This window comes from Polypterus senegalus, chromosome 7 (genome assembly GCF_016835505.1).
Source record: "Polypterus senegalus isolate Bchr_013 chromosome 7, ASM1683550v1, whole genome shotgun sequence".
Lineage (NCBI taxonomy): Eukaryota > Metazoa > Chordata > Cladistia > Polypteriformes > Polypteridae > Polypterus > Polypterus senegalus.
This window is the reverse complement of record NC_053160.1, coordinates 124,133,158-124,145,701: the sequence shown is the minus strand read 5'-3', so window position 1 is coordinate 124,145,701 and position 12,544 is coordinate 124,133,158. Positions and strand designations below refer to the sequence as shown.

At 36.1% G+C, this 12,544-nt stretch overlaps 1 protein-coding gene across 1 annotated transcript in view; it reads left to right on the top strand.

Annotated features, from left to right (window-relative positions):
* The window catches only part of LOC120532836, a 69,818-nt gene that overhangs the window by 48,476 nt on the left and 8,798 nt on the right, over window positions 1-12,544 (top strand). The window contains exons 3-5 of the mRNA XM_039759246.1: window positions 663-923; window positions 1,982-2,323; window positions 3,053-3,316. Coding sequence (XP_039615180.1) covers window positions 663-923; window positions 1,982-2,323; window positions 3,053-3,316 — 867 coding nt within the window. The remainder of the gene's footprint in view (window positions 1-662; window positions 924-1,981; window positions 2,324-3,052; window positions 3,317-12,544) is intronic.

Genomic DNA, 12,544 nt, shown 5'->3' with positions numbered 1-12,544 from the left:
GCTTTTCCACATTTGTTGTGAAAAGTTATATATTTGTGTCAAAAAGAGAGCCTTTAATTTTAGTTGCAATTAGCATTAGCTATCATCTACTATTACTAATTTAAATTGTATTAAAAAGAAACTTTTAAGCTGGGTGTTAGCAGACCATTACAGAGGCTTGGAACATTTAAACAGTTTGCTGAGTGTACAGGAATAAGCACTACATCCGGTAAGCTGTTTCATGTTTTCTATTAATTAAAATGAAATTCTTATTAGAATACTGTATATTTTTGTTTGTCATGATGCTGGAGATTAGTGTCATGTTACATGAAGGTCAGACATGCAAGTAAGAATTTCATCGTATGGTTTGTATACAGTATGACAATACTGCTACAGCTACTGTGATATAGCCATATATTAAACCTAAAAAATCTTGTACTATCATACCTAATAAGTATTTATTAGTAAGAAATAGTATATGCTACTGACAATAAAAATATGAAAAAATGAAAACATTTATTTTTACTTGGTGGTTTCCATAACATATGTAAATGCAGTAAAAGCATATATTTCTAGGAAGTCTTTATAATTCTAAATTATATATTGATAACTACTTACTGATTATTTATACAGCTTGCTTCAACTTCATACTAACTAAAACTTTTTCTTTTTAATAAAACCAGTTATTCCATTTATTTGGAACCCAGTTAAGCTTGGGAGTGATGTTACTCGAGTGTGCACAATTTCAAGAGTGGAGGACTTCATGACAGTCTATTGGACACACAATGGGAAAGCTACAGATGGTACAGAGTTTCGATATAAAAACACACATTTCCTTATTTTAAAAAATGTTGAGGAAAAGAGCCAAGGAAAATACACGTGTGTTTTAAAGATAGATGAAACAACAGAATTTGGTGTGTTCAATAACATAACCATTGAAAGTTGTAAGTATCCATGAGTAGTCATCCAATACTTATGTCAAATGTAAAGACTATAATTCCAGAAGAGATACAAAGTTTCAGTTAATTAAACAGGATGCCATTAAATTACAGACCTCCTACAATTACTGTATATTAACTGTTACGTTAGCAGCACATACCAGTGTATGTGTTCAAGCAGGGAATATCTTGTTATAAGGAAGTAATCACCTTTTCTTAATGTTAAGAGGTAAACCACCCATTTCTTTACAAAGTTAACACCTATCCAGGGATTAGAGCAAGTGAAAGCCAAATCAATACTTATTGCTGTTACATTGTTGGGTGGCACGGTGGCGCAGTGGTAGTGCTGCTGCCTCGCAGTTAGGAGACCGGGGTTTGCTTCCTGGGTCCTCCCTGTGTGGAGTTTGCATGTTCTCCCCGTGTCTGGGTGGGTTTCCTCCCACAGTCCAAAGACATGTGGATTGGTGATTCAAAATTGACCCTAGTGTGTGCCCTGCAGTGGGTTGGCACCTGCCCAGGATTGGTTCCTGCCTTGTGCCCTGGGATTGGCTCCAGCAGACCCCTGTGTTCGGATTCAGTGGGTTGGAAAATGGATGTTACATTGTTTATTATACTTAATTTGAAGAAGAAAGAAGATGCAAGTCATTTTGAAAGATATTTGTAATCATTCTATTCATTATTACTTTTGGAAAACTGGAAAGTATTATCCATGCTCTAATCTGTTAACACTAAAATATGAAAAAAATAATAATAATGTAAGCCTATAATTAATATAATATAATAATATAATTAATATGTAAGCATAATTTCACAAAAAGTAATCAATTTTATTTGAATCTTTATGAAAAGCACTGATGTCTGGCTTTTAAAATTCAATCAAGAACATATATTGCAATTTAAGCAGATGTCTTTGAAATTAATCAAATTACAGAAAAATGTGGTAAACTCTTCTTTTTTAAGATGATGATTATGAATTGACTTTCAGATTATGAAGTTACCATTTAATAAATCCTAAAGACATGAAATTTCCACAGACTTAACAAATTTTTTCCTTCATATTTTAGCTGAAAAACAACTTGATTACACTCTTTACAGGGAAAAAAGTGCTGAAAGCAAAGTCCAGCTACTGTGCAGACTACCCAATAGTTATAGTAATGCTTCATGGTCCTGGAAATCAGTTGATTCTCCTGAAAGTGACCTCCAACTTCTTGCCTCTACTGGTCCCAATTATTCTGAAAATGTCTTTCATGCAAGTCATAGAAACAGATTTCTTTCTCCAGGAATAATCCATTCTAGCCATAGATTTACCATGGAGATCTGGCATGTGAACTTTGAAGATGCTGGGATATATGTTTGCAATGTTGATTCACATACATACTTGAGAATAAAACTTATAACAGTTGAGGGTAAGATTGCATTTTATTCACTCTAAATTATGTATTTATAAGGAAAATATTCTTCAAGAATATGTATCTTATACATATATTTATTTTCTAAAAAATGTGTTGCATCGAAGGTAAAACTTCCACGTTTTATTTTTTGCATATGTTCATTTTTGCAAGGCATGGTAGGGAATGACCCGTGTGCTTACATTGATGTGTACAGCTAAGACAGAAGACCTGAAATTTAGCATGTATATATTTTTTAAAGTATCTGTTAAAAATATGGAATGTACTTTAAATAGATTGAAACTTCTTATTCAATTATAACTGCTTTGTTATATAGTTTAGCACAATTGGATGAAATTCCACTTTCTTACTACACTTCAATAAGCAGACAAAGAGAGTATTGGAAATGGTGCTATATAAATAAAACATTATTATTATTAGAGTAACATTCCAACTGGAATATGCACTGCTTTTCTCTCTAATAACCATAAAGCATAATTAAGTCAAATATAATATAATAGTATGCAGAGACAAAGTTTTGGAAGAGTTGTACCAATATGTCCAAGGTAAAGAGTAAATAAACTGACATACTATAGGAATTTCCAATCAGAAGTTTACAATCAGAAGCTATTCTTCATTCATGGATCAAATTTCAAATGATTCACATCAGTGACTTAATCAAAATGCTTTATTTTTACTATACCTCATCTTAGTACATACCCTCAAATGTGATTTATTATTTTTCAGTTTCTGTTTCAGTGGGAAACATGGCAGGCAGAACGGCAGCTCAGCTCAAATGTATGCTATCTGGAGTTTCTGAGGCTGTCAGATTGACTTGGATGAAAGAAGATGGCCACACGATGGTCCTGGTGAAAGACAAGAATTTAACTTCTGATGCTGACAGAATTTTATCGTTAGTCATTCCTAACATTAGCAAAGTGTTACAAAAATGGGCATGTGTTGTCTTCAAGGAGAACATTCCTACTGCTTTTTTTCCATTGAAACTTAAAGGTATAGTAAATATTATTAAGTTGAAGTTCTTATTCCTACTGAAATTTAAATGTAAAGTGGAGGTGTGTGTCGGAGCAGAGCTCAGTACTTGGTTGTTAAGGATTGTAGTGCCAGTGTAAGAGGTTGAAGGGCTGTGTCTTGCATTCTCAGTCTTGTCCATTTTGATTTTCTTTGTGTATTACGTCATATATTTTAATGAATAAAATTTAAGTGCTGATCATGGCTATGATCACCTAGCCTTGCCTAAACATGAAAAACTTCCTTATGCTTAGATTATCAAGGAGACTCTCTTTTGGATTATGTTTCCTTGCCTAGCGTGGTCCTGAATATAATCAAATAATAAGTTATTTACAAACACTGAGAGAATGTGATCAGAAACTGGTAAGGACGCAAGTTTTTTCTTCATATTCCTAAGAATTGTGCTCCAGCATTAATAGAAACATATGGTTTGATAGAATAAGAATGTCTTCAAGCTGTTTCCTTATCCTCGGGATGAAGATTTAACAGATTAACTGTATGTGTGACACTCTTTCTGTGAATCACCCCTACCGTATTGCTAAACATCTGTGGCAGCTGCTCACAAACTGGCGTGTCATTTTACCAGAACCTTTGTTCATCTGCAGATTAGGCTGAATACATTTATGGTTTGAGGTCCAACAAGCGTTGAGAACCAAGATGTCATGTGTATGCCAAAAGCAACACTCTTGAACCAAATTTGAAAGCACTATTCAATTCAATGATTAATTTTTATTTTATTCATTACTCTATTTAGTGATAATCAAAAACTGGCACATTTTGGTTTGCATAGTTTTCCAAAATTGAGAAGCACAGTGTGTTTTTTAAAAATGCACCATCATGTACATGACTGTGTTTTCTTCCCAGTATGGAAGGCTGCCCACCAAGACGTTTCCTAACAACCACCCTTTCCTGTTTCTTGATGACTGATGAAAAGGCTGAGGGTGTGAACTCTACATGCACTGTGGAGCCTCAAGTTTCTTTTCTGTCCCTTATGTATCTCCCTAATGGAAATGATCCTACACAATTTAGTTATGTTTAAGCTCTGAGCTCTAAATAGTATTCATCCACTCATCCATCTTTCAAACTTACTTATCCAGACAGGGCCATGGGAAGCTGGAGCTTCAGTAAACATCAGGCACAAAGTAGGAACAATACCAGGACAGGGTGCCAGGGTGAACACACACATTAGTATCCAATGTAACGTTGAAAATCCACCTAACCTGCGTGTGTTTGGACTGTGGCAAACAGGGCCTGTATGTTAAATAACGCCTCCTGAGACAAGGTACATTTTTGCCACTCATATCTTTCTCCTCACTCTACCATATGTTCTTGCTGGGCATGAGATGATACACTTAATTCACATAAAATACATTTTGCTATACAGACTTTGCAGAATAGGGCATTCTCTAAAAATTGGCAAAAATAAATAAATTATACATTATTTTAGAAAAACTGTGCAAGAATGAAAAGATTTGCTTTAAAACAATAAAACACTAAATAGACATTAAAAAAGCAAAGCAAAAGTGTATTGTTGAAGTGAATACAAAATGAACCTCGGCTGTTTCACTCCTCCTACATGCTACTCTAGCATGTAACCCCTGAGGAAGACAGGAATAGTTCAATCAGTTAGATTTTTATTCAGTCACAGATGAGTACATGGATTCTACGTTGCAAGGCAGAAGAGCCAAGTTTCCCAGTTTCAATCGGCTATTAATATTCATTTTCCTCCCTTCCCCTTACTTATTTAAGAACAGCATCTAAGCAATCCATCTTATATTACGCAAATCGGCCAACCGTTTCTTTTTTTGTGTACGTGTCAGGAAGAGCCCCTAACAGACGTGTTCCTAAAGAAGGAAGTTACCCAAGATCAGCATACTTTATCACCTTGTTTTATGAGAGACGCCTGCATGAATAACCTGCCATTATAATAAAACAGCTTTTAATCCTTAGTAGCTTGCAAGCAGTTAAATTTTCTTTCACACCGGCAATCTAAAAGGTGCCACCTAACCTTTTTAACTAAACATGCTTGACTTTTAGCACACACACCATAAACAAATTACAGAAAATAGCAATTTTACAAAAGGGTATATAAACAATGCAATATCTATGGGTGCTGACCCGTCATAAACAATGGGGGAAGAGGCATGGCAAATTATAGACCACAACATAGGTAATAATCCAGTAACACAGTAATAATAATAATGAGAACAATAATAATCCTCAAACTGCGATAGCATAATAGACAAAGACGTGGAAAACTAAAATTAAACAATAAATTCAGCAACAGAACTTTAAACTTTGAATACATTCCTAAAGCCTGAACAACTCTGAGATGGATTTACTTTAAAAGTTGCATTAAAATTCCACAAATACTGCCTTCTGTTTTTTACCACTATTAATGACTTGATGATTATGCCCTTCGTATTTGCTCCTGGCACTGCTGTCTGCCCCAGGCGGCACTTTTTTAGGGGCAGTACTTTTTACAAAACTTTAGTACTAGACTTTTTAGACTCTTGACAATTTTGTTTGATAGGGTTTGGGCAAACTAATGTGTGTTGTCTATTTCAAAATTACACTATGTTTAATGTTTAAAAACTGTAATAAAATACATATGTTACAAAGTTGTATTTTACAAATGCAAATTTTGACCACTGACTTACTCCGACCAAAGACTCTCTCGTCATCTTATTCTGACTGAAAAAGATGAACCCTTCAAACTCATTATTAATATTTTATTATTCTTTGGATCTCAAGATGAAGCGAACAAAAGAGAGCGGTGCTGCTTTTAGAAAAAAGAAAAAGGCTAAGGAAGAAGTATTAAAAAAGAATGAAGAGGCATTAAACAGCGTCACTTGCTGAGAAATATTAATTTCTTACTCCAACCAGTCTTTTAAATACTGATTACGAGTGCCGACTACATCAAGATTTACAAGGAAGAGTTCCTCCTTGAGAGAAAAAGGCTTCAAAGTTTCATGGCTGTTCCTGCTATGCAAGATAAAATAAAGGCGTGGAAGGAAGTCATTCCCCTGTGGACGTTTGAAATGTATTTAAAAATTCAGTCATGGAAGTTCAGTTGCAAATATCGCAATACTTCTGCAAATTTTCCTCACATTGCTATTAGTGTTACTAGCTGCGACAGAAGTTTCTCTAAAAAAAAAATTTAAGATCTTTCAGGAGTACTCTGCATTTATTTCTTTATAGATAATAATTTCTTGCCTACAATTAAATCATGCAAGTATAACGTTATTGTTATTTCCGACCATGCCCCTTTTTTCTTTGAGCTAAAATCATTAAGCCCCACACACATCTCGCAAATGACATGTTAACCCACTTCTATTAGCAGATGAGAACTGTACAGAATTTATATCCAAATAAATCAGCTTCTTCCTAGAGATAAATACATCCTCGGAGGTCTCTGCAGGAATACTCTGGGAAACTCTAAATGTCTTCTTAAGAGGACAGATTATTTTCGATCTTTCCCACAGAAATAAATTAGAAACCTATAAGGTATCAGAGCTAACTAGCTAAATTACTAGAATAGATGAAGAACATGCCAGGTGTCCAAGTGAGGCTGTTCATAGGAAAAGGCAGGTTATGCATTCAGAATTAAACCTCTCGACAACTAAAGAAATTACACAACTAATTTACAAATCCAGACATCATTACTATGAACATGGAGAGAAAGCTAATAAGCTTTTAGCTCAACAAATTCACAAGCAAGAAGTGCGCAACGCAATATTGGTAATCACTAACATGTACGGAGATAAAATTGTCGAACACAAAAATATAATGCACACTTTCAGAGACTACTATAAATCCCTATATACTAAATAGATACTTTTAGTGCAGAGGAACTGGATAAACCTTTGGCGCTATCAGAATTACTACATGCTGTAAAGTCACTTCAAAGCAGGAAAGCAGCAGGCCCTGATGGCTACCCTGTAGAATTTTATAAGAAATTCTCCGCTCATCTAGCTCCCTCCTATCAGCAACATTTACGGAAGCCAGAGATAACCAATTTCTTCCACAAACCTTTCGCCAAGCACTAATCACTGTCTTTCCAAAACAAAATAAGGACTTATTACAATGTGCATCATACAGACCAATTTCACTTCTGAATAACGACGTTAAAATACTCTCTAAAATCATAGCCAGAAGGATGGAGAAAGTGCTCCCCTCGGTAATATCACAAGACCAAACTGGATTTATTAGGGGCCGACACTTATCTTCAAATCTTCGACGCCTGTTTAATGTAATATACTCACCAACTAAATCAAACACCCCAGAAATATTATTATCATTGGATGCAGAAAAAGCATTCGACATGATTGAATGGAAATACCTTTTTACTACATTGGAGAAGTTTGGGTTTGGCACGAACATTTGTGCATGGATTAAATTACTGTATACTAACCCAGAAGCTTCAGTTTGCATCAATAACATTTGCTCAGACTACTTTAGACTAGAACGTGGCACTAGACAAGGATGCCCCTTGTCACCGCTGCTGTTTGCAATTGCCATTGAACCACTGGCAATACATTGTCAAAATACTGATCAGATAAAGGGGATTAGCAGAGAAGGACTGGAACAGAAAATCTCCTTATATGCAGATGACATGGTACTGTATATTTCCAACCCAGAAAATTCTGTGTCTGCAGTCTTAGCAGCACTCACAGAATTTCAAAAGATCTCTGGTCTCAGAATTAATCTGAATAAAAGTGTACTCTTTCCAGTGAATTCTCAAGCATATAATATTAGATTAGATACCCTACCTTTTATCATTGCAGAACAGTTTAAATACCTAGGGTAAACATCACAAGTAAACATAAAGCTCTATATCAACCGTCTGCATGGAAAAAATTAAACAAGACTTGCATAGATGGTCAACCCTTCATCTCACACTAGCTGGAAGAATTAACACTGTTAAGATGAATATTCTTCCTAAGCTCCTTTTTTATTTCAAAACATCCCAATATACATTAATAAATCATTCTTTAAGCAATTAGATTCAACAATAACCTCATTTATTTGGAATTCTAAACATCCACGCATCAAAAGAGCGACCCTACAAAGACAAAAGGCAGAAGGCGGCATGGCTCTACCTAACTTCCAGTTTTATTACTGGGCAGCAAATATACAGGCGATAAGAACCTGGACACAAATAGAAGAACATACACAGGCATGGACCGCAATAGAAGTAAAATCCTGCAGTACTTCTTTGTATTCCTTGCTCTGCGCTCCAATAAAAACACGTTATCGGCAATATACAAATAACCCAATTGTGCTCCACTCACTTAGAATCTGGAACCAATGTAGAAAGCATTTTAAGACGGAGAAGCTTCTTTCTGTGGCACCCCTGCAAGAGAACCACCTCTTTCAACCTTCACAAACATATGCAGTTTTAATATCTGGAAAAATTTGGAATTAACTTGCTTAGAGATCTTTATATAGACAACGTCTTTGCATCCTATGAACAATTACATTCCAAATTTAACATTCCAGCTACATTTCTTTCACTATCTTCAAATCAGGAACTTTGTTAAACAGAACCTTCCAGATTTTCCTCATCTTGCACCCTCATCCATGCTGGAAAAAATATTGCTCAATCTCAAGGACTTAGACTCCATCTCTACAATATATAAAATCATTTTACAATCCCTCCTTTCAAAGATCCAAGAGGACACTGGGAAAAAGATCTCTCAATTAATATATCAGAAAAGGAGGGGAAAGTAGCAATGCAGAGAATTCACTCGAGCTCCATATGCAAAGCATACAATTATACAACTCAAAATCATATATCGAGCACATCTGTCTTGTCTAAAACTCTCCAAAATGTTTCCAGGGCATGATCCAACCTGTGAACGTTGCAACCAAGCCCCAGCCTCACTGGGTCACATGTTCTGGGCCTGCACCAAATTAACATTATTCTGGACAAAAATTTTAATTACCTCTCAGACAGCCTTGGACTCACAATCCCTCCTAACCCATTAACAGCTGTGTTTGGGGTTCTTCCAGAGGGGTTTAAAGTGGAGAAGGACAAACAAATTGTGATGACATTCATTACACTTTTGGCACGCAGACGTATTCTGATAAACTGGAAGAACCCAAACTCTCCTCTTTTAAGTCAGTGGGAAAACGATGTGTTATATTATTTGAAACTGGAAAAAATCAAATACTCAGTTAGAGGATCCGTACAGACTTTTGTCAAAACATGGCAGGATCTAATCAGTATTATTTTAGAATAAGTTCATAAATCACAGAGAATTTATTAATTTAGGTATGTTTACAAGCCTTAAATTTAACGCTGTTCGGCTTGCTCTCTCTCTCAGGGGTGGGGATCGATCTGTTCTTAACTCAATTTCTCTTTTTGTAAAAACTTGATTGCTTTGTATGGATTGTAATAAAATGAATAAAAAAAAAATAAAAAAAAACCATCCACGTATCCAAAGAGCAACCCTACAAAGACCTAAGGCAGAAGGTGGCATGGCTCTACCTAACTTTCAGTTTTATTACTGGGCAGCAAACATACAAGCTATAAAAACCTGGACACAAATAGATGAACATACACTGGCCTGGTCTGCAATAGAAGTAAAATCCTGCAGTACTTCTTTATATTCCCTGCTTTGTGTCCCAATAAATGCAAGTTATTGCCAATATGCTAATAACCCAATTGTTCTTCACTCACTCAGCATATGGAACCAATGTAGGAAGCATTTTAAGATGGAGAAGCTTTTATCTGTGGCACCTCTGCATGAGAACCACCTTTTTCAACCTTCACAAACATATGTACTGTAGTTTTTAATATCTGGAAAACATTTGGGATTAATTTGTTTAGAGATCTTTATATAGACAACATCTTTGTATCCTATGAACAATTACATTCCAAATTTAACTTTCCAGCAACACATTTCTTTCACGATCTTCAAATTAGAAACTTTGTCAAACAGAATCTGCCTGATTTCCCTCTTCTCTCACCTTGCTCTATGCTGGAAAAAATATTGCTCAGTTTTTGAGGACTTGAACAGCATTTCTGCAATATATAAAATTATTTTACAGTCCCTCCCTTTCAAATATCCAAGAGGACAGTTGGAAAAGGATCTTTCACTCAACATATCAGAAAAGGAGTGGAAGGTAGCAATGCAGAGAATTCACTCAAGCTCCATATGTGCAAAGCATATCATTATTCAACTCAAAATTATATAATCGAGCACATCTGTCTCGCTTAAAACTTTCCAAAACGTTGTACTTGTTCCTCTGCATGAATGCCTTAGTGGATTTTGAGCAGTGTTTCGGGTCGTTGTCTTGTTGAAAGATCCAGCCCCGGTGCAGCTTCAGCTTTGTCACTGATTCCTGGACATTGGTCTCCAGAATCTGCTGATACTGAGTGGAATCCATGCGTCCCTCAACTTTGACAAGATTCCCAGTCCCCGCACTGGCCACACAGCCCCACAGCATGATGGAACCACCACCATATTTTACTGTAGGTAGCAGGTGTTTTTCTTGGAATGCTGTGTTCTTTTTCCTCCATGCATAACGCCCCTTGTTATGCCCAAATAACTCAATTTTAGTTTCATCAGTCCACAGCACCTTATTCCAAAATGAAGCTGGCTTGTCCAAATGTGCTTGAGCATACCTCAAGCGGCTCTGTTTGTGCTGTGGGCGGAGAAAAGGCTTCCTCTGCATCACTCTCGCATACAGCTTCTCCTTGTGTAAAGTGCGCCGAATGGTTGAACGATGCACAGTGACTCCATCTGCTGCAAGATGATGTTGTAGGTCTTTGGTGCTGGTCTGTGGGTTGACTCTGACTGTTCTCACCATTCGTCGCTTCTGTCTATCCGAAATCTTTCTTGTTCTGCCACTTTGAGCCTTAACTTGAACTGAGCCTGTGGTCTTCCATTTCCTCAATATGTTCCTAACTGTGGAAACAGACAGCTTAAATCTCTGGGACAGCTTTCTGTATCCTTCCCCTAAACCATGATGGTGAACAATCTTTGTCTTCAGGTTATTTGAGAGTTGTTTTGTGACCCCCATGTTGCTACTCTTCAGAGAAAATTAAAGGAGGAGGGAAACTTACAATTTACCCCCTTAAATACTCTTTCTCATTATAGGATTCACCTGTGTATGTAGGTCAGGGGTCACTAAGCTTACCAAGCCAATTTGAGTTCCAATAATTAATTCTAAAAGTTTTGGAATCAATAAAATGACAACGGTGCCCAAATTTATGCACCTGCCTGATTTTGTTTGAACAATTATTGCACACTTTCTGTAAATCCAATAAACTTCATTTCACTTCTCAAATATCACTGTGTGTGTCTCCTATATGATATATTTAACTGACATTTTTTATCGTAACAACCAACGATTTATACAGGAAAATAATGACTATTAACAAGGTTGCCCAAACTTTTGCATCCCACTGTAGCTGTGTTTGGTGTACTTCCAGATGGGCTTAAAATGGAGAAGAACAAACAAACTGCGATTGCCTTTACTACACTATTGGCAAGTAGACTTATCTTGCTCAACTGGAAGAATCCTAACTCTCCTCTTTTAAGTCAGTGGGTAACTGATGTTTTATGCTATTTGAAATTGGAAAAAAAATATTCTCATTTAGAGGATCTGTGCAGAACTTTTACAGATCCTGGCAGGATCTAATCAATTATATTTTAGAATAAGCTCTTAAAGCACAGAGGAAATAGATTCTCTTTCCATTTTTTTTTAATCCGCCTATTAAACTCATCAATGTATTTATTTTTACTAGCTTTAAGTTTTACTCCGTTGCCCATGCTTCTTTCTCAGGGGTGGGGGTTGGGTTGATTTGTTTTCAGTCCTATTTTTTGTAAAAATTGATTTATCTGTATGGAATGATTATAATAAAATCAATAACATTAAAAAAAAGAAAAACAACAACAGAAGAACTAGCAGTCTTAACCTTTTATTAGTTTATTATTTCCCTGGAATGGCACACATTCACTGAATGGCACCTATCCGGTCCTTCTTGGATCACTTCATCTACTCAATAGCAGCTGATTAGACTTTGTAAACCAACCAGTCTTCTTTCCTGTAACTGCTTTGTTTGATTGCTTCATCACCCAGCAGGTTTCTTGCCCAGGGACTAAAGCCCTCCGTCTTTTTTTTTGTCTGACCAGTGTAAAAAGATGCTATATAAGCGCCCGACCGACAGACTGACGCAGAGGCACGTACAAAGTGATA